We start from the raw sequence: 21,546 nt of genomic DNA, 5'->3' as shown, positions 1-21,546 counted from the left end.
TTTGATTGGAAAAGATATTTAGATCAGAAGTGACAAAGGAACTGAAAAATCCAACTTTAAAATGTTCAAGCCTATAGTTGATGGACGTGGTCTCTGCCACAACAATGAGCCAAAAAGCAGCTGCAGGTAAAATAACTTACAGTGGATTCAATGGTCCATGTGGAGGATCAGAAGGTCAAAGAAAATATCATGAAGATGACAGAGCTCAGAGTGATAAACAACTGGACAGAGTACCTGAGGTTGTGTGGTCAATCCTTGTGAGGTGCAGTGACTTTTGAAGTTCAGCGCCCAAAGAGGAGTAAAAAGCTCTGAAACGATGGAAATGCGTTGAAGGTGAGATAGCTCAAAGTGTTATAAAACGGGTTCTAAAGCCTGAGGTTGTGTGTTCAAACCCGATGTGGTTCAGTTATTTTTAGGGCCAAATCTCTAAATGAAAAGGTCAAATATGCAAAGAGAAGCTTGATGTGTGTACTTGCGTTGGTGGCGCAGGAGGTTTGTTCACGACACGAAAGGCGCCCGTGTCGGGTTCAAGTCCTCCTCGGGACCAGCGGATGTGCGACCATAAATAAAATAGGAATAGATGCTAAAATAGCTGCGTGAACACAATAAATAGCTGCGTTAATAGTTGCGTTAATAAAGTAAAGGGAAACAAAGTCGACAATCGAACACAGAACGTATGCAAGAGTTTAAGTATTTGAGGCCGACATTAATTGTCTTTGCTTCCTGTTTGTGTGTCCAAATCGTTTCCTGTTCAAAGATGTGTGTAATGACTCGTATAGCTCAGTCTGTTGAACGTGTCAACGTCTTAACTCGACCTGGTCGGGGTTGAAGGTCGTGCGTGTGACTTGGGATTGAAGACGTCTGCTGTGGATGCTGCTGCTGCTGCTGGTCGAGGTGGATTCGCGTGTTTCCTGGTGCTGTTCTACCCTCTGCTGGCTGCTGGGAGGAAGCTACTGCACTAAATAATGCTACTAAATTGGAAGTCATTGAAAAGTCCTAAATACTAAAATAACCCGTCCTTCTTACCCTTCTGGAGCAAAGAGATCCGCTCCGACAAGCGCAGACGTTTGGCCGGACACATCGGCTGCCGTACAGACACTTGTGTTCACAGCGAGCTGAGGAGTGACACAACGACAGACACGGACAAGAGACAAACGTCTCCGTTCAGTTTGGAAAACGGCGGGATATTCGTGAAGCGCGTCATTTCCTCGTTTCGCCGGGACACTCACGGATCTGACACAGCGTGCCGAGCCAGCCCGGCGTGCAGTGGCAGGTGTTGGCTCCCACACACTCCCCTCCGTTCAGACACTGCTGCAGGCAGCTGGCTGCGAGGCGACACACGGATCAACGCGTTAGAGACTTGGACATGACTGCTGAGAGCAAAAGCATGACCTGGAAAACAGGAAGTGACAACAGCAAAAGAGGTAGAAAGGAAACCAAATGCCGTGTAACACCGTGGAGATGTGCAGTTGCCTCCTGATGGAGGACAGCCCCTCTATGAGCCACAGGTGTGGAGCTGTCGCCTGACGAAGAGGAGGCGGCTGAGGACACACAGCTTCAACAGATAACTCTGAATCCGTCTCCTCTGATGTCTGAAACTGTTTCCACGGTTTCCACACGGGAGGTGTCTTTGAGGGAAGCGTCTGTCAGCAGAAACTTTGTGTCGCAGACTGTTCCTGCTTCAGTGTGGTGAGTTTTACAGTAAAGGGACGTAGTTATCAAGCAAATATTCTCTAATTACAGCTGCTCATGTGAGAGGCTTTGCTGTTTTTCTCCGTTTTATTTAACTATGTTTTCATTATTAGTTTCACTGTTTGGTGATCTCATGATGAATCTTTCTAGTTTTCTTTTTTGCCTCAACTTATGAGTTTGAGTGTTTGTTGGCTGGATAGTTTCTGGACAACGTTGTGCTAAAACAAGTTTTGATGTGGATGACACTGCGGGAAAGGCTGTCAGACATTTGCACTGATGCATCATGGGAGCTAACAGGTCCAGTTGTAAATGTAAAAACATCTGTACGGGACGTGATTCCCGAGAGAGAGAGAACAACATATTCAGCTTATTGATGAAAGAAAGATAAAGAGACGGAAGGTTAAAGGACATCATGATGGCAAAGTAAGAAAAGGATGAAGAGGATAAGATGTGAGGAAGGATGGAGAAATATGAGGATGCACCGGTGGTGAGAGAAGGAAATAAATGCGTCAAACAAGTGACGATGAGGAGGAAGAAGGACTGACTTTTCTCGCATCTCCTCCCGGTGTGTCCCTGCAGACAGGAGCAGACGTTGTTCCTTACGCACAGACCGCCGTTCTTACAGGGAGGACTGCAGACGGCTGGATGGAAAAGAACAAAGAAAATACTAAAAGCAACCACGAGACAACCTCTCAAATGAACTCCATGAACGCTTGAGCTGCTTGTTGACTCGTTGACGGCTGACGTCGTACCATTCTGACACTGTGCGCCGTAGAAACCGCGAGGACACTCGCAGATGTTCGGCCGAGTGCACGAACCTCCGTTGAGGCAGACGGGAGAGCAGAGAGCTGCAGGGGGGAGACGACGACGTCAGCGTTACAGAGGTGAGGACACGCACACACACACACACACACACACACACACACACACACACACACACACACACACACCCACCTGTCTCACAGGACGGTCCGCTCCAGCCTGTAAGACACATGCACTCGTCTGGAGACGCACACTGGCCTCCGTTGTGACAGTGACGGCTGCACACCACTACGAGGAAAACAACATCCATCACGGGCTGGTAACAGAAATCACCTTTTTGTTTTTTAAAGCAAAGAAACTGAAGTCACTGCGAACTCACTGGTCTCACATCGAGGTCCGACAAACCCATAAGGACACGAACAAGTCTGCAGTCCCACACAGCGGCCTCCGTTCTCACATGGGGACCGGCACAGAGCTGCAGAGAGGCATTTCATTTGTTATAGTTCATTCATAATGTCAATGAACAGATTGAAGAAAATCAAGTCGATTCATCTGTGATATTATTGGAAGATGCATCGCTGTTAATACACGTTTTTACTGATGATGTGGAACTTTAACTGGTGATGGAACGGCTTAAAACTGATTCCTCTTTTTGACCTCCATACGTCCACGAGCAGGGCAGACTGTCGGACCCTGCTGAGGTGTTTTCTGAAGGGACTCTGGTGCTCGGAGACACGACTGCTTTACCTTCCTGACAGCTTTCTCCATGAAACCCTCGGAGACAGTGACACACACCCGGAGCAACGCAGACGCCCCCGTTCACACAGTCCGGCTCACAGATTGCTGAGAAAATGTGGGTCACAAACAAACGATATAAGAACACATAAACGGCTATAATAATCTATGTCAGCCACTTATTTGTTTACCTGTCTGACAGTCGAATCCGGTGTAGCCGGGTTTGCAGCGGCACGTGTTTGGCGCAGCACACTCCATGTTCCTTCCACACATATGCCTGCAAACAGCTGGATAAACAGACAGATGTTTACCTTAAAGTGAATGTTTTCTTATCATCAGACGAGGGATGAAGGCACACGGAGCCGTACCTCTGCATGCTCGTCCGTCTCCAGTGTATCCTCCGGGACACCGCCCACAGTGGAAACCCTCGTCCGTGGTTGGTTCACAGGGGACACCGGGAAAACACGGCCGGTCGGCGCAGGTCGTCGCGTGTTTGTCCGCCGTCGTGCCGCTCCTCACCGCTGCCTGGATGGAGGTAGCTCTTCGTAGCGGGGAGCTGTACGCCGTCTTGCTCGGCGTTGTGAAGGTCAATGCAGGGACCGTCTCCGGTTCTTCAGATCCAGGCTCGGCCTCATCTCCATCAGCGGAGGACTCTGACTCAGGGAGCGAGTACGACAGAGCGGTGAGGGCCGCTGTCTGAGGGAAGGCAGGTCTCGGAGGGGTCCGGGGTTTGGCGTGGGTGGACAGCTTGGGCTGGGGGGTCTGCGTCCCTTTGCCAGACTGAGTGGATAGGTGAGGAGCAGGCGGCGTTACCTTCGCAGGTGTGGCACCAGTGAATGCTGCTTCGGACTGCTGGGAGATGATCACAGAGTGAAGGACATTCATGTCTACAGATCAAGACGACGCACGGCACCAAAACTCACCTTGGAGGACGTCGCGTGAGGAACAAAGGCCCTGGAGATGGCCGTGCTAGATCTGCCGTCCGTCCTGAGGTTGGTACTGTGGCGGGGGTTGTGGGTGTTTGCAGTGACGTGGAGGGCACCGATCGACGTTCTAGGGACATCTCTGGAGACGGTGACCGCCTCTCTCCTCCCGGTCCCGCCGCCCCTCCCTGAGGTGGGAACCTGGCGTGGCGCGTTGTCTCGGTTCTCTCTGGTGACAGCCCAGGACAGGTGTTTGATGCCGTGCCTGCTGGGCAGGTTGGGCAAGTGGAGCTGAGAGACTTTGCTGCTGCTTCCCTGCGGGGATCGGATGGTCTTGCCGAGCGTCTGCTGCCGAGGAAGGTGATTGGATGCTGAGGAAAGACAGCAGGGTTCAGGACCACAGTAAAGGAGTATCAGTATCAGGACCTGCTGCATGAATCTGCTTTGCCTTTTCTGCGCTTTGTCTGCTTGCAGAAGAGCCGACGCTCCAACCGCCCACATCTTCCAGCTTCCCGTCTGAAGGCAGGGAACTGGAACTGAACGTGTCGGCATTAAATCTGTGTAAGTTTCAAAGAAAATGGCAACTCTGTTGTGCAAGTTGTCGAAGAAAACGGTGTAAAGAAGCAGCTTTATTGTACATGTGTGCATTTGTCCGTGTTCACGTAACTGAACTCAGAGATTAAATGTGAAGCATGTGGAGCGAGGCTTTCACAACCTGCAACTGATTTAACTTCCCCACCCTCCTCTTTCCTTCCAACTGGATATGACACACGCCTCTCTGCCGTTGCCTTTAAGGATGAACCCAGGCAGAAAGAGGTCAGCATGATCCGCAGCTTACGTTCCCCACTTTCAGGGGTCTCACACACACACACACACACACACACACACACACACACACACACACACACACACACACACTCTCAGAAAACTCTCTGGCAGGAATTACCGTTTCGCCGAGCCTGAAGTGGACGCCATCCATCTCCACCACAGAGAAGGGCTTCAGTGTGGCTTCCTGCCTGATCTCAGCCTTCATGCTGTGGCCGATGTGTCTGGCCCAGACCACCTGGAAGCCCAGTGGCTGGTTCCACGGCGGCGGGATGAAAGAGCACCTCAGGTGGACGCTGTGGCCGATGAGCTCCGGGGTGATGACGGGCCGGGACGGCAAGGACGGGACGGCAGCTGAAAACCCGGACAGCAGTTACCCGAAACAACCCTGGTGAGGATTTGACTCAATACATTTTATTTTATTTGTGTCGCACTTTAAAATAAGGTCAAAAATTCGAAATGTTATTCTCATCTATCTAAGTTATTTGCAAAAAAAACGCATCATTTTGAATAAATAATTGCATTTCTATTGAAAAATTTGCTTTGATTTAAAATATTATGTATTATAATCTGCTTTGAGCTGGAAGCTAACTTAACGGTACAACTCTCCAGTAAATGAAATATAAAATTCTTCATGCCACAGTAAGATCAAAAGAGAATCTGTGGTTTGAGCAGAAGCCAACATTCTCAGACTCTCACCTTTGCATCGGCCGTTGACTTCTACCTCACCTGGCGGGCAGAGTCTGGGTCCCACATCTGGAGTAACTGAAACATCAGATGTTTTTCTCATTATTAAGGTGCACGAACATTGGCCGGTACATCTTAATTATAAATGTAGTTATCGGCCTCAAAACTAAAACGTCAGGAAGTGGTTCCTAATGGCACAGAGCACTTTGAGAAGACGTTACGGCCAGCTCAGACGCTCCTGGAGTGGACTCGTGGACCCTCCCAGCATGTTCACCTGTAGCGCAGTATCCCATGCACCCCTGTGTGGGCTGCAGCCGGTAGACCAGGAACTCGCCGCAGTTCCGCACCGTGATGGGGATGCGGAAGAGGCAGCAGTCCTTGGTGCTGCCGTGGAAGAACTGCCAGGTGGCGCAGGCAGAGAGCTGGCGGACCTCGCCGGGCCGCGGCAGGGGGGAGTCCTTCAGAGAGAGCCACACCGGAGCTTGTGTACCACAGCGGTTCATCTGCAGGGGGGGGCGTCAACAGAAACAGTCATTACCTGCAGCGAGGGGGTCATTAAACTCTCCACCTGAGCTGAAGGTGCTTATCAACCCGACCTGCTGGGTGATGTTTGTGCAGGCAGGCGGTTTTATGGGAACGACTTCTTTGGCAGAGCTCACCTGCCATGTTTGGCCTCTTACCTCAACGCAGGTGGTCGGCATCTCCGCCGGCTTGTTGTTGATCCTGAATCTGTACCAGCCCGGAGACAGCGAGTGGTCACAGATCAGGTCCTGGATGGCCGTGTCCTGGATCTCCGTGGAGTCGAAGTCGACGCTGCGATGGGGATTACGCAAAGTCCGATGACCTCCCGGGTAACACTCCGGAGCTGAGAGCAAGGGTGGTGGGAATTACACACTGATTTAGCAGATATGTGTTTAAGTTGGTTAAAAAACATCTTTCTGGATGCAGTTTAACGAAGAGGAAATGAAAACGAGAACCTCGGCAGGTTGACCCTGGAGTCATGTCTTATCTGAGACTTTAGTTCCCCACGACGCTTCATCGATCTTTATCACAAACTGCAGGACTGAGTCAGACTGTCCTCGGCTTCACTGAGTTTTCTCTCTCAGTGCACTGGAGGCAAAAGGCTTGAAGGGTGTGGACCTTTATTCTTGGCCTTGGGATTCGTAATTTGACAACAATCTTTATGGTCAACTCTCCTGCACTCTTGGAAAGCAAAACCACACAGCTGCTCAATCCTGCTGTTGGAAAATCACAAATTGATGAAAATACCAAAAAAGAGACACAGAACTACCACTGAGACATGAAATGACCAAAATAATCCAGAAGGACAACAAAGGGACGCAGAATACGACCAAGAAGAGACACAAAACATCTACAAAGAGACGTAAAACTACCTAAAAGAGATACAACCACGCAGAGACGCCACAGGTCTACAAAGAGACAGAATACGACCTCTAAGAGACGCAAAACTTCTACAAAGAGACGGATTACCACCACAAAGGGACTCAACACTACCAACAGATCGTCCTAAACCTTCGACATAAGGTCGAGCACAGCTGTGCTCTTGAGTGCCCGGATAAAGGTTGTAACTGAGTCTATTTTAACAAGCTACATTTTGAGTTTCTATACACCTGTAACTGTCATACATTGGTGATTTGTTCCCGAGGAACTCTATTATCAGAGGAGTGTTGGCACGTTTGCTCCTTAATGCTCAGTGGGCATTGAGGAGATGAGCAGGAAGGATCATTTCACCCCCGGAGGTTATCTAAATTGCTAAGAATAACAGACATTCCTGTGAGCCGCTCTAAACTCGCCCCCCCGGGAAAGGACGATCAAGCCAATGGCACATGACCTCTGCAGCTGCAGGCTGAGTTTATTTGAGCAGAACATGTCGTTTTCCACACCAGCACACTCAAAAGCTCCACATCTGTCAAGTGAAAAGGGTCAAAGTCGTCAACGGAGGCTTTTCTTCACAGGCCCCTTGAAAGCGAAATCTCTTGTTTACGTGGCCTCATGTCTGCGTGTTCACCTCGTCTGGAAGCTCCACCGACGAGACTCCGGGTCACAGGTTGTCCAAACATCCAGGTTTTCCAGGCAGGAGGACAATCGGCGAGGCTTTGGCTGCTGCTGGCTAAACTGGTCCACTTGGCGGCTTAATGAGTTTACAGAGCCGAAGGGGAGGGGGCGGTGAGCTAATGAAGCGGCCCCCAGGAGGGGGGTCCCACTGGGAGGGAGGCCCTCAGCAGCCCAGATGTGCAGGGACTTCTGCAGGTTCTCAGGAAATAAGATTCATTTGAAAGAGCGTGGCGTTAACACAACTGAGGCCACGGGTCTTTTCCCCCCGACGGCCTGTCGCTCACCACGGAAACAAACAGTCAGACCGACTCATTATCAAAGCAGTTCGGAAACACTCGACACGCTCGTACTTCGGAGGGTTTGGAGGGTTTTTAAAGCACGATCACTAAAGATTTTAGGATGGAGCTCCTGACGGCTTCATAACTTTTCTTTGTATTCTTGACGAGGTGGAAAAGCAGTAAAATGTCTCAAACTAAACTCTGCACAAGAGGACAAAAAGAGACAAAACTGTAAGACATTAGAATTTCTGACATGCTCGCGGCTGATTGACCAATACTAAAATATCTCAAAGCATCGGCTGGATTTAAGAAATGCAGTGGACAAAATTGAAATCCCACTCGAGATGATTTGTAATCAGTGTGAGCGTGCTAACGTGCTAAAATAAGATGGTGACCATGGTAACCGTTTCCAACCCTTAGTGCTGTAGACGTTCTGTAAACTCGCGTCAGCCAACCAAAGCAGAGTAACTGCACATCACTCATAAATCGTGTTTGTGCGTAAGAGAAAATTAAAAATACCAGAAAACTGGAGAATGGGGCTGAAGGCATCTTATAAACCAGAGGGAATAAGCACATTTCTTTCAGCAAGTCACACCCAAACAGTTTGAAATGTGTCCCCCGGAGGTACAGGAGTGTCAGTAGACTTTATTTTGGAACACAAATGTCTTTCTTGTAGCAAAGCTGTGCGAGGACCCACGGAGTCTCCTTTTACGACGGCCTGCCTCAAAGCTTACGACCGCAGAGCTTTGATGTGTCGCCGGACGCCCCGGAGACAGAGACATGAGCAAGACGGAAGACAGGGTGGCATGTTTGACTGACCGAGACAGCAGCTTTATGTTCAAGTCAAACAAAGGTTATCAGCCAGAAGGCATGATGGGAGATGAGTTTACTGGATTATGTTCATGTTTCGATGACATGCTGCATGTTTGAGAACTGATGTTGCTTTATTTCATTTTGTTGTTTTTACTGCACTTTTTCTTACTTTTCTTTCAAATAACGATGTCAAGCGGAGACTCTGGGTTGCTTTAGTCATCTCCATCCACTTTATGTCCCTGATCATGAAGATGAAGTCGTTTTGTGTCTTCATGGCAGCTGAACCATTTGGAAATCATAAGGTTTTTTCTTTTGTTTTAAGCCATAACTTGAGCCATAAAAAGTTTGCTTTCCACCTACCATGTTGCGCGAACGCTCCTAATTGCACGAGCCACAGCAACGCGATGCGTAAATATCCAGAGAACAGCATGCGCTCCGAGCCAAATGCGCAACACTCCATGGCTGGTGGCCCGGGGTTCAGAGATGGAGGCTGGCTTCAGTCTTCGGGTTCCATTGAGAGTTTGGAGAAACGGTGCGAAAGTGGCGCAAACTGTAGTTATCGCCCCTTCTCCCGTTTGATGATTACAGAAAAAAAAAGCTTTCGATTTGCGCTCCGCTCGCCGGACAACTGCGGCTTTGCTGTGCAGACGGCGCAATATGACCAAAAAAGAGGCGGGAGGAGGCACTAAACCACCGAGGAGTGTGCGCCTGTAGGTGGGTCCTCTGTGATCCCAGTCTCTCCATCCACATCACGTGCAGACATCAGTAAGTGCGCCATGTCTTCCGTGCTAATGAAAGCGGAACTCGTCCCAGCAGCGTCTCCAACACGGTAAATAAACACGTCTGAACTGTCTCGACTCGCTGCTATGGAACCACGAGGCACGGATCCGTGCGTGAAAGTGAACGAAATGTACGTGAAAACGTCAGATGAAGATAATCAGAGACGCATGTGCTGCTGCCACGTGCGTCTCTACAACAACCAGGACTCCTGAAGCCAAATGTCTGACTCATGTTGAAGACTTTCTGCAAATCACTAAAATCACCAAGAGGACAAACATGGATTTAGTGTAAAAAACCCAAAGAAAAACATTCACTTCAGACATCTGCAGTATACATTGTACAGACAGGCAGGACTCTACAGCTGTTAGTACTCAGTGTATTGTACTTGTACACTCACAGCATGTCTGCAGCTGTAGAGGAAGTTCGTGCAGCCTCAGGCTTTAATTTGGAGAAACACGAGGATAAAATAATGCACATGAAATGAATTGTTAACAGTACGGGACTGAAAGGCTTCCTTTATATACAGAGAAGTGTTTTTTGGGATGGGGGGAGATTTAAAGCAGAGTATAGTGTGTTTATGTTGTATTTTATCATTGTACTTGTGTATCTTATGCTGCTATATAAAGTTATACAGAAGGAATTATTAAACAAACAGAATGACAAAAACCAGATGCATCATGACAAAGTGATGCAAGACAACTACAAAGTGATGCAAGACGACTTTAAAGGGACGCAAACTGACGCAAAAAGGTCTGAACGACATGCAAAATGACTACAAAGATGCAAAATGACTAAACAAAGACACAAAACAACTACAAAGAGATGCAAAAGAATAATGCAAATGCAGCAAAGACATCTCTTTGCTCCTTCTCGTGGCTCTTGTAGTGAGGTGCATGGGGTCCCTTAACATTTCTGTGCCCAGGGGCCCATTTTCTCATCTTCTGTCAATAACTGCAGAGTGCTGTCCTCCTCTCTCTCATCCTAAAGCACCACTGAGTTCATGACCTCGACATGTGCCTGAAAACAGGGGGAGTGTAAAGGAGGATGTGTGACATCAAAACAGCAACTTTGGAGAATTATTGGTTGCTTTGGACGACTTATCTCCTTATGTTGGCCAACCCGACAGGACACGGTGGACATAAACTGAAGCTTTTCTCCTTTTATACACCTCACAGGTCACTCACAGGTCAGGCTCACAGGTCACTCACAGGTCACTCTCACAGGTCACTCTCACAGATCACTCACAGGTCACTCTCACAGGTCACTCTCACAGGTCAGTCTCACAAGTCAGTCTCACAAGTCAGTCTCACAAGTCAGTCTCACAAGTCAGTCTCACAGGTCACTCTCACAGGTTAGTCTCACAGGTCAGTCTCACAGGTCACTCTCACAGGTCACTCTCACAGGTCACTCTCATAGGTCACTCTCACAGGTCACTCTCACAGGTTAGTCTCACAGGTCAGTCTCACAGGTCACTCTCACAGGTCACTCTCACAGGTCACTCTCATAGGTCAGTCTCACAAGTCAGTCTCACAAGTCAGTCTCACAAGTCAGGCTCACAAGTCAGGCTCACAAGTCAGGCTCACAAGTCAGGCTCACAAGTCAGGCTTACAAGTCAGGCTCACAAGTCAGTCTCACAAGTCAGTCTCACAAGTCAGGCTCACAAGTCAGGCTCACAAGTCAGGCTCACAAGTCAGGCTCACAAGTCAGGCTCACAAGTCAGGCTCACAAGTCAGGCTCACAAGTCAGTCTCACAAGTCAGGCTCACAAGTCAGGCTCACAAGTCAGGCTCACAAGTCAGGCTCACAAGTCAGTCTCACAAGTCAGGCTCACAAGTCAGGCTCACAAGTCAGGCTCACAAGTCAGGCTCACAAGTCAGGCTCACAAGTCAGGCTCACAGGTCACGCTCACAGGTCACGCTCACAGGTCAGTCTCACAGGTCACTCACAGGTCACTCACAGGTCACGCTCACAGGTCACGCTCACAGGTCACGCTCACAGGTCACTCTCACAGGTCACGCTCACAGGTCACTCTCACAGGTCACGCTCACAGGTCACGCTCACAGGTCACTCTCACAGGTCAGTCTCACAGGTCACTCTCAGGTCACTCACAGGTCAGTCTCACAGGTCACTCTCACAGGTCAGTCTCACAGGTCTCTCACAGGTCAGTCTCACAGGTCAGTCACAGGTCACTCACAGGTCACTCACAGGTCACTCTCTGCGTATTCTCTGCAGTTCGTGTATTTTTAGGTGTTGAGCTTCATTTTGACAGGAAACAAATAATAACGTAGCTGTGTTTCAGCTGCAGGACAGCAGTGAAGGCCCAGGTACAACATAACTCTGTTACAAAACTCTACTACAACTAAATGTACTGCACTGAAACATTACTTCAGGAAAAGTACAAACACACTGTGAAAATACTCCACGACCAGTGACAGTACCACTACGTACTACCTCACTGAAGTAGAAGTACTAGTAGTTCTCCGTGTGGACTTCTGACTCTTTTCTTTCTGGATTAGTGGTCTCGCTGCCGGTCTTGGTCTCGCTGCCGGTCTTGGTCTCGCTGCTGGTCTTGGTCTCGCTGCCGGTCTTGGTCTCGCTGCCGGTCTTGGTCTCGCTGCTGGTCTTGGTCTCGCTGCCGGTCTTGGTCTCGCTGCTGGTCTTGGTCTCTCATCTGGTCCTGGTCTCGCTGCCGGTCTTGGTCTCGCTGCTGGTCCTGGTCTCGGACCTGGTCTCGCTGCTGGTCTGGACCCTCATATCTCTGTGTTCACAGTATAAAACAGACTGTATTACTGTATAAATCCTGCGGTAGTACTCGCAGCAGTACTGGGTGTATGTCTCTTTAACAGCCTCGCCTCTTCTTGGAGTTTCCTGGTTAAACTTTATCTTCCTGTAACTTCCTCTGAACGTCGAGTCCTCCGTGTGTACTCCTTCTGAAGGTAAAGTATAAAGTACATTAAATGAAGTACCTGGTAGACTGGTGTGAGCCGTCTTTACTGTAGTCACAGTTGTGTGTGAACATGAGAGTATTAAGAGAGTTATTGTGCGCTGGTTTGAACATGAAGACGTTGTTACCGAGAGTCGCTCCGTCATTCTCTGAACGTCACACCAAAGCTAATAATATAATATATGAAGTTAATGAAAGAAGCGGATTAAAAACGGTTCATTTATCTTTATTTGTGTTGATGTTGAAGAGAGTTTACCAGAACGAGATCTGAACTTACTTTAACGTTACAACCGTGAAGGCATCATGAATACAATTAAATATATATATTTGTTATTTACCAATTAAATATGTATTGAAATAAAAATAAATTAAACAATACATTAAGTGTTTGAATTTATCGGATTTATTTTTCGAACGCAGCAATAAAATAATAAAAATAAAAGTGTTTTTATTTTAACCTGTAAAATAACTGCGTCACTAAATGAGGAAGAGCCGTTGGCCCGCATTACGTCATCGCACCACGTGTCAGAACAAACACTGGGAAAGTCCCTCGTGCTGCAAAAAACAGTCACGTGGTGCCATCTGCTGGAACAAAAGTAAACTACATGTTAGTCGTGAACACAGATTACACAGTAAAATACAAAAAACACATTTAATGAGTGTATATATACGTGTATTATATCCTATAATAATACGTCATAATTTATTATAGATTTAATTTTATATTAATCTGACTAAAGTAGTTAAAGCTGTCAGATACACGTGGTACAGTATAAAGTACAACATGTACCTCTGAGGTGTAGTACAGTATAAAGTACAACATGTACCTCTGAGGTTTTAGTACAGTATAAAGTACAACATGTACCTCTGAGGTGTAGTACAGTAAAAAGTACAATATGTACCTCTGAGGTGTAGTACAGTATAAAGTACAACATGTACCTCTGAGGTGTAGTACAGTAAAAAGTACAATATGTACCTCTGAGGTGTAGTACAGTATAAAGTACAACATGTACCTCTGAGGTGTAGTACAGTATAAAGTACCACATGTACCTCTGAGATGTAGTACAGTATAAAGTACAACATGTACCTCTGAGATGTAGTACAGTATAAAGTACAACATGTACCTCTGAGATGTAGTACAGTATAAAGTACCACATGTACCTCTGAGGTGTAGTACAGTATAAAGTACAACATGTACCTCTGAGGTGTAGTACAGTATAAAGTACAACATGTACCTCTGAGGTGTAATACAGTATAAAGTACAACATGTACCTCTGAGATGTAGTACAGTATAAAGTACCACATGTACCTCTGAGATGTAGTGCAGTATAAAGTACTACATGTACCTCTGTGATGTAGTACAGTTAACACTACAAAATACTCAAATGGAGTATTAGTACCTCAACAGTGTACTTGTTACTGTGCTTGAATAAACCCCTCCAGTGTGTCTGCTGTTGATGGAACATTGTAACTGGTTAAACTGGTTAAACTGGTTTTCAGAGCGTGACGACTCACAACACTTCAAAACAAAGCTCTCTCTCTTATTGTGAAAATCTGGAAACAGCAAGACAACTTCCTACTTCTGACCCATTGTTTTAGTCGATATTTGTTTACATTTTGACAAATACTCTGTTAAAAATCTGTTGAATGATCTATTAGGAGTTCCCATTCGCCATGGAAGGACCTGGTCCAACTAAACCTGGACCTGGACCTGGACCTGAACCCAGCTGCGGGTCCTTAAGGAGCAACGGGTCCATGGAGGAGCCATTTGTAACGTAAGTCATCATCAGTTCGTCACAAAACATGTGAAAGAACAAACCTTCTTAAAGCAGAAACTGCACACTGAAGCTTCTCTGGTGGTCTTCCTCTCTGTCTAACAGGGACCTCAGGGAACCGGACCCTGAACTGGACTCTGATGAACCTGAACCCAGTTGTGTGTCCATGAAGAGTGACAGGTCCATGAATCCGCCGCTGTTTTTCAGAAAGAGTGGCCAAACGTCCAGGTAATGAATTATAAACGCCTCTATGCTCACCTGATTTATCTTAAAAACGCTGCTTTTATTCTCTCGACCTGTAGCGGGATGCGACCTGCTGTGCTGTATTACCAGCCACGAGCTCCCTGGGTCGGCTTAGTGGTCGTACAGTCCAGTGTTTGAAAGTATATTTTTTACTTACATTCTATGCTGCCTGGGGAAACTCCAGCTTCAAGATTACTTTACGACAGATGGATTTCTGCATAAAACGTAACTCTGAATAACCCGCGTGAGCATCCTATGTTCTCCGTTATGTGAAGCAGTGGGATGACAGACACGGATTTCCAACCTCGTATTACAGAGGTTGTTGGTTTTATTTTATGAAAGTAAGATTCAGGTTATGATACAAAGATGAATACAGTTGAAGGCAGAATGGTTTTGTGTGAAATACAATGGAAAGAAATGGATCGTTTAGACTCCTACCGGAGGCAAAATACCTCTCGAGAGTCGTTTTAGAATACCGAGCAAAGGAACCCTTCACGGTGTTGTGTTGAAATGTTCGATACTTCCAACCAAAGGAACCCTTCAGAGAAGTGTATCGAGGGGTGAAACCACACTCCAATAGGAAACCTGTTGGAGTGTGTGGTCCAAAGCTGATGCAAGGGAGCAAAAGTTGAAGTGAAGAGTGAAATGTCACTGCTTACATCCTGTCCTCCGCTGAATGCGGATGTAGGAGGCGCCTGCCTCTAATGCGTGGCCGCGGGAGCGGGGACGCGCTCTGCTGAGTATGAGAGCAGAAAAGGTGGGGGCTCACCATATATGGGTAGTCAGCGTTTCCCGCCTCTATCAGCGAGCTCTGCGGTCGAGGATCAGCAAGGGTGGGGGTTCATTTGGGTGATCGGTGTTTTCATATCCTGACCGGCGCAGCCGTCAACAGACCGATTGGAAACAGAAACTCCTTCCTGTTTCGAAAGCGTCTAAAACTATTTCGTGATTACGTCGTTTTCTGAGGCGCTAAACGAAGTTGTCGGCTCCTTCAAACTGGCTCGTTTGTCACCTGCTGCTCTTTAAAGTGAAGGGTGCTAGCCTCGAAGTTAGCCACAGCTTTGGATCGGGCAGCCATGTAGCGTTTACCCCGGAGGAAATGTCAAGAAACACCAGGTTCACACCTGCATTCTCTCTAGTGACCACCAGGGGGCGACTCCTCTGGTTGTATAGAAGTCTATAGAAAGTGACTCTACTTCTCTCTTGATTTATTACCTCAGTAAACATTGTAAACATGAGTTTATGTCTCAATCTCTAGTTTCAAGTCTTCTTCAATACAGCATGATGTTCATTTAGTACATTATGGTCCATTTAGACTCACACAGACCATAAAGCAGGGGATGCTTTAGGGCGGGGCTACACGCTGATTGACAGGTCTCTACCAGAGACGTGTACGGCGTCGCTACGTCATGACGACTACGTCCAGATATGGTCACTTCCTGTTCACTGGTTGCAAAAAAATAAGTTCGTGACAGTGAAATAGCCAAACTTGAGGCTTCAAAACATCAGTCCACAAACCAATGAGAGACGTCACCATGACGACGTCCACTTCTTACATACAGTCTGGAGTCCTTCCTCTTCTTGGGTACCGGGACCTTTATGAGTCCGAGGCTCTGGTTCCAAACCTCCCTGGTGGTGTGGAACTAAATAACAGCATGAGAACACTAGCTGGGTAGATAAAGGGACGAAGAGGCACCGCTAGAACTTTAATATCGTGACACTCGTTCTCCCAGAAAGATGAATAATAGAACAGAAATCTTTCAGTGTGAAGAGCTTCAGACTTTTATCTTCTTGTTGATAGCTTCTAGTCTTCAGCAGCTTCTGGAGCTGAAGATTTAATAAGTGGATATCCTTCTCTGTTGGTCTTCCTCTATGTCTAACAGGAACCTCCTGGAACTGGACTCTGATCAACCTGAACCCAGCGGTGTGTCCATGAAGAGTGACTGGTCCAAGGATATCCCGCTGAATTTCAAAAGAAGGTCCTTCGGAAGTAAGAAGCCTTCACAAAAGCGCGGGTAAGTCATCATCCAGGACAACCAGCGGAGGGTTCGGCTGCAGGGCAGCAGAGGCTGAATGGGGTTCAAAGCACTGGAGAAGAGGTTCAGCCAGTGGCGGCTGGTGGATTGTTTGTTGGGTCGGGCCATCCAATCAATTTCAGCAAATAGTATAATTCAATGCAAAAAAAAAAAAAAGTATCAAAAACGCATTCGTACTTTGCAGTTACATTGTTATCATTTATTCCAACACTGACATAATAAGGACATCTTATTCATACAATTCAGGATATTAATATATATATCTCATATAATAATAATGTTCAGTATAATATGAAATATAAATACCATATAATCATAAATATACAATATAAATATCATGAATATATTATAATAAAATATAAATACCATATAATCATAAATATACAATATAAATATCATGAATATATTATAATAAAATATAAATACCATATAATCATAAATATACAATATAAATATCATGAATATATTATAATAAAATGTAAATACCATATAATCATTGATATACAATATAAATATCATGAATATATTATAATAAAATATAAATACCATATAATCATAAATATACAATATAAATATCATGAATATATTATAATACAATATAAATACCATATAATCATAAATATACAATATAAATATCATGAATATATTCTAATAAAATATAAATACCATATAATCATAAATATACAATATAAATATCATGAATATATTATAATAAAATATAAATACCATATAATCATAAATATACAACATAAATATCATGAATATATTATAATAAAATATAAATACCATATAATCATAAATATACAATATAAATATCATGAATATATTATAATAAAATGTAAATACCATATAATCATAAATATACAACATAAATATCATGAATATATTATAATAAAATATAAATATCATATATAGTCTGATAGAAGAAGTATATTTGAAGATGCCCCGATGAACCTTGTTTGTTGGAGAAACACCCATCAGTGCGGGGAGGAAACCTGCATGTTTTCATGATGAGGAAGTTATTTGAAAAGGAACTTTGCTCTTCTGAGTGGCAAACCTCTCAATGACCTTCTCACTGAAGTCAGGCATGTCCCTGACAAGTTCCTTCTCCATGGAGAGCACAGCCAGAGCATTCAGGCCATCCTGTGTCATGGTGCTCCTCAGGAAGGTCTTGATCCTCTTCACAGTGGAGAAACACCTCTCGGGTTCAGCTGTGGTCACGGTGTGGTGATGAGGATCCTGAGCAGAGTGACACTCTGTGAAGGTTGTTCTCCATGAAGAACTGGTACATAGGCACTGCACCACTGCAGGCCTTGCACTCACTCTTCTCATAGATGAGGGACAGCTCTGTTTTGAGCTTGGCCTGGTCCAACATGGGGTAAGCCTCCACTGTGGTTTCAAGCAGCGACTCAGGGAACGTCACACTGTGTTGTGGGAACAACGCTCCATGCAGCAGTGTTGTGCTGACGAGGTGCTGGCTGAAGGAGAACCGCTCCTTGGCTTGCATCAGGATGGTGTCACATACCTGTCAAAGAGAAATCAACTTCAATTTGCAATGAAGCTATTTTGATGAAAGTGATTCTGATTGAACACATGCTTCTGTGATAAAGTCAAGTATTAAAAAAACAATGTGTAAAGTCTGACAAACAACTTCAGATGATGGGAAATTATAACGACATCATCAAAATGTATCAGACGGTCAGTTAGCAGCTTGTCCTCCCTTTTCAGGAGACGGTCGAGTATGTTGTTGAATATTTGACTACTTCCTGTAGTTAGCATGTGCTGTGCATACACACCCACATAGTACATGTATGTGTGCAAGTGTATAAAGTATTAATATTGACAACTACAACACAACAACCTCTGTAGCCAGCCTCTGTTGTTCCCCATGTCCCAGCGTCCTGCTGGTCAGATCCACTGTCCCCACACAGAGGACATGGACGCCCTGTTCCAACAAATAAAGTTCCAGTTTCTAACTTGACATCTTCAAAAACAACTCGGCCTCTTCTACAAACGGACTTGGTGGACACCTGAATAAGCCTGTTATTACAAATTGTGTTTAATAACGACCTGCATTTTCATAGAAATCTGATCTTTTTCCTTTAAAATATTGAAACAAATATCATTGTGATGTTTTCTATCATAATCATTCACTTTGATGACTCGGCCCATTTCGGCTTTTACAGACTGTTGGACGTGAGCAACTCATCTTTCCAACAACAAAAGCTTTATCAGCTCGTAGTAAATATCGTTATTGATCTGATTTTTTGAATGCTGTCTGTGAACCTCTGGACAAGTCCTTCAATGAAGACAGGGTCGATGCTCCTCTTCTGCAGCTGGCTGAAGAGCATGTCCACATTTGCATGATCTTGTGGAACAATGCCAGGAAGAAACAGAAAGTCTCGTCTTCAAGCATCCTCACGAAGCCCCCGGCCTCTCTGACAGCTGTGGATCAAAGTTCCCAGAGTCTCTGATGTTCTGGAAACACTTCAGGAGGTCGTCCTGGTGCTCGTACACAGTGTTTACAGCGCGACTCTGGAAGTTCCACCGTGTTGTGGAGGCTCGAGGAAGTCTGTGCGCAACCATCTGGTCCAGCACGGTGGTTCGCTTGGGTGACCTGGAGAAGAAGGCAGAGAATCCACCGAGGTCCGAAAAGAAGGTGTGGATCCTGGGGATGCGTGCTGTGGCCTGCTGCATGATGAGGTTCAGCTGGTGCGCGTAGCAGTGGACGTAGTGAGCGTTGTCGTAGACATCCAGTATCTTCCGCTGCACTCCGCCGGTGGCTCCCCTCATGACGGCAGCCCCGTCGTACGCTCGGGCGATACGTTTGTCGGTTTGTCCGTTTGGGAGGATGGTGCTCAGCCTCTCCGTGAGCGCTGCAGCGATGGTGTCAGCGGTCGCGTTCTGGATGGTGATGTACTCGAGAAAACGCTCTTGTACGTTACCGTTAGCATCGATGTAGCGTAGCACAAGCACCAGCTGGCAACAGAATCCACCAGTCCCTTGAACACGCCAGGGTTGTCCGAGGAGTCGGTCTCGTCATGCCCACGCAAAGCCAACTCAAAAGCCCCACAAAACTTCACACAATCAATTCTTTTTGATCAAACGTGCCGGTTTTTATCCACCTCCTCGTTGTTTCTTCACCGTCGTCCAGCTGGGTAGCGAGAACACGCGAGATGAGAACGAGACACGGGCACTCCGGGAGAAAAAGACTATTATGAATACTGATGTTAAATTAAGCTGTGATGAGTTTTCACTGTTAATTTAACATCTCTATTACATGTTGATGCCTCCATGACCAAGTTAAGCAGATTGAGGACAGCTATGTAGAAGAAAAGATGTTCACTTTGTCTAATATGTAGCTTGACAGAGTTCTCATGTGTGTCCTGGTGTTCTCATGTTTCCTTACCTCCTCATCCCTCACTCCCTACCCTGGTGTTCTCATGTTTCCTTACCTCCTCATCCCTCACTCCCTACCCTGGTGTTCTCATGTTTCCTTACCTCCTCATCCCTCACTCCCTACCCTGGTGTTCTCATGTTTTCTTACCTCCTCATCCCTCACTCCCTACCCTGGTGTGCTCATGTTTCCTTACCTCCTCATCCCTCACTCCCTACCCTGGTGTTCTCATGTTTCCTTACCTCCTCATCCCTCACTCCCTACCCTGGTGTTCTCATGTTTCCTTACCTCCTCATCCCTCACTCCCTACCCTGGTGTTCTCATGTTTTCTTACCTCCTCATCCCTCACTCCCTACCCTGGTGTTCTCATGTTTCCTTACCTCCTCATCCCTCACTCCCTACCCTGGTGTGCTCATGTTTCCTTACCTCCTCATCCCTCACTCCCTACCCTGGTGTTCTCATGTTTCCTTACCTCCTCATCCCTCACTCCCTACCCTGGTGTTCTCATGTTTCCTTACCTCCTCATCCCTCACTCCCTACCCTGGTGTTCTCATGTTTCCTTACCTCCTCATCCCTCACTCCTGTAACTGTCCGTGCTGGATCCGTCCCCGTTGTTTTAAAGCTAAATAAATGATTAGCATGACGTCATGCAGCTAGCTAACCTGTCTGGTGTTCAGCTAGTACAGAAGCTTCATGTGCTGCTTCCCTTTCCCGCGAGTCTGCTGTCTGAACACGAGAACACGCGAGATGAGAACGAGCACTCGCAGCCGTGGGCCAGATGAGGATGGTCCTCCCGGAAGTCTTTTTTAGGGCGCTGATTGGCTAGATTGTAAGTCACTCATTTATTTCTTTAATCAGTGATTGGCTAAGCTGCTTATTAGACCCGTCTTCCTTGGGCCAAATCGATCTGGCCCCAGCACGTGCACGCGCAGGAGAGACGTGCACGGGGACAGCTGAGAGGACAAGCAGATATCCTATTTTACAAATATTACAAATGTTGACAATTTGTATAATTTATTAATATAATTTATTTTTAAAATTAATAATATTATAATTCTTTTTTTTTCTTCTTTTTTTTGTGGCTCAAGGTGGGTGGGGCCGTGGCCCCGTGGCCCTCTATTGGCCGGCCACCACTGGCTGGTATTTATGAATGCAGACGGTATGATGGTCGATGGCGTCATGAACACAGACGCTCCTCTTTCTGTGATGCTGTATTGATGTGACCGACAGTTTGGGGATTTAAATTATCTGTAATCTCATATCTCATATTCATGGCCTACTTTCATTCTCTTGTTGATAGTTTCTTGTCTTCCAGAAGCTTCTGTAGCTGAAGATTAAAAAGTGAATTTCCTTTTTGTTCTCTCTGTCTAACAGGACTCTTAAGAGACCGGACTCTGATCAACCTGAACCCAGCTGTGTGTCCATGAAGAGTGACATGTCCATGGAGCCGCCGCTGTCTTTCAGAAACACTCGCCAAACACCCAGGTAATGAATGATCCAGGGAACCAGTGGAGCGTTCATAAACACCTCTATTCTCACTGCTTTTATTCTCTCGACTAATTGGTTACAGAAACTCCTTCC

The 21,546-nt window shown here is 46.2% G+C and overlaps 2 protein-coding genes across 13 annotated transcripts in view; one reads left to right on the top strand and one right to left on the bottom strand.

The window, feature by feature from the left end:
* The window catches only part of LOC306797239 (uncharacterized protein), a 252,033-nt gene that overhangs the window by 20,129 nt on the left and 210,358 nt on the right, over positions 1–21,546 (top strand). For 9 of the 12 annotated variants that reach the window (XM_079296500.1, XM_079296504.1, XM_079296501.1 and 6 more), the window contains exons 5-6: positions 14,470–14,517; positions 16,416–16,547. The exons of 1 other annotated variant lie outside the window; for it this stretch is intronic. In XM_079296500.1, the coding sequence (XP_079152626.1) occupies positions 14,470–14,517; positions 16,416–16,547 (180 nt within the window). Of the gene's footprint in view, positions 1–5,156; positions 5,329–12,086; positions 12,507–14,173; positions 14,290–14,394; positions 14,518–16,415; positions 16,548–21,546 lie in introns of those variants that run through there. 2 more of the 12 variants (XM_079296497.1, XM_079296498.1) reach the window with 2 other exon arrangements.
* Positions 1,558–9,251, bottom strand: LOC306797435 (uncharacterized protein; the record flags this gene model as incomplete). The annotated part of the gene is made up of 14 exons (XM_079296801.1): positions 1,558–1,598; positions 2,238–2,333; positions 2,445–2,540; positions 2,647–2,742; positions 2,834–2,929; positions 3,202–3,297; positions 3,381–3,476; positions 3,558–4,041; positions 4,113–4,483; positions 5,031–5,291; positions 5,637–5,702; positions 5,899–6,127; positions 6,305–6,489; positions 9,152–9,251. 14 exons carry the CDS (start codon positions 9,249–9,251, stop codon positions 1,558–1,560), a joined length of 2,313 nt encoding a protein of 770 aa, XP_079152927.1.

Source organism: Melanostigma gelatinosum (genome assembly GCF_949748355.1).
Source record: "Melanostigma gelatinosum genome assembly, chromosome: 24".
In the NCBI taxonomy this organism is placed as follows: Eukaryota; Metazoa; Chordata; class Actinopteri; order Perciformes; family Zoarcidae; genus Melanostigma; species Melanostigma gelatinosum.
This window is presented reverse-complemented; position numbering and strand designations above follow the sequence as displayed.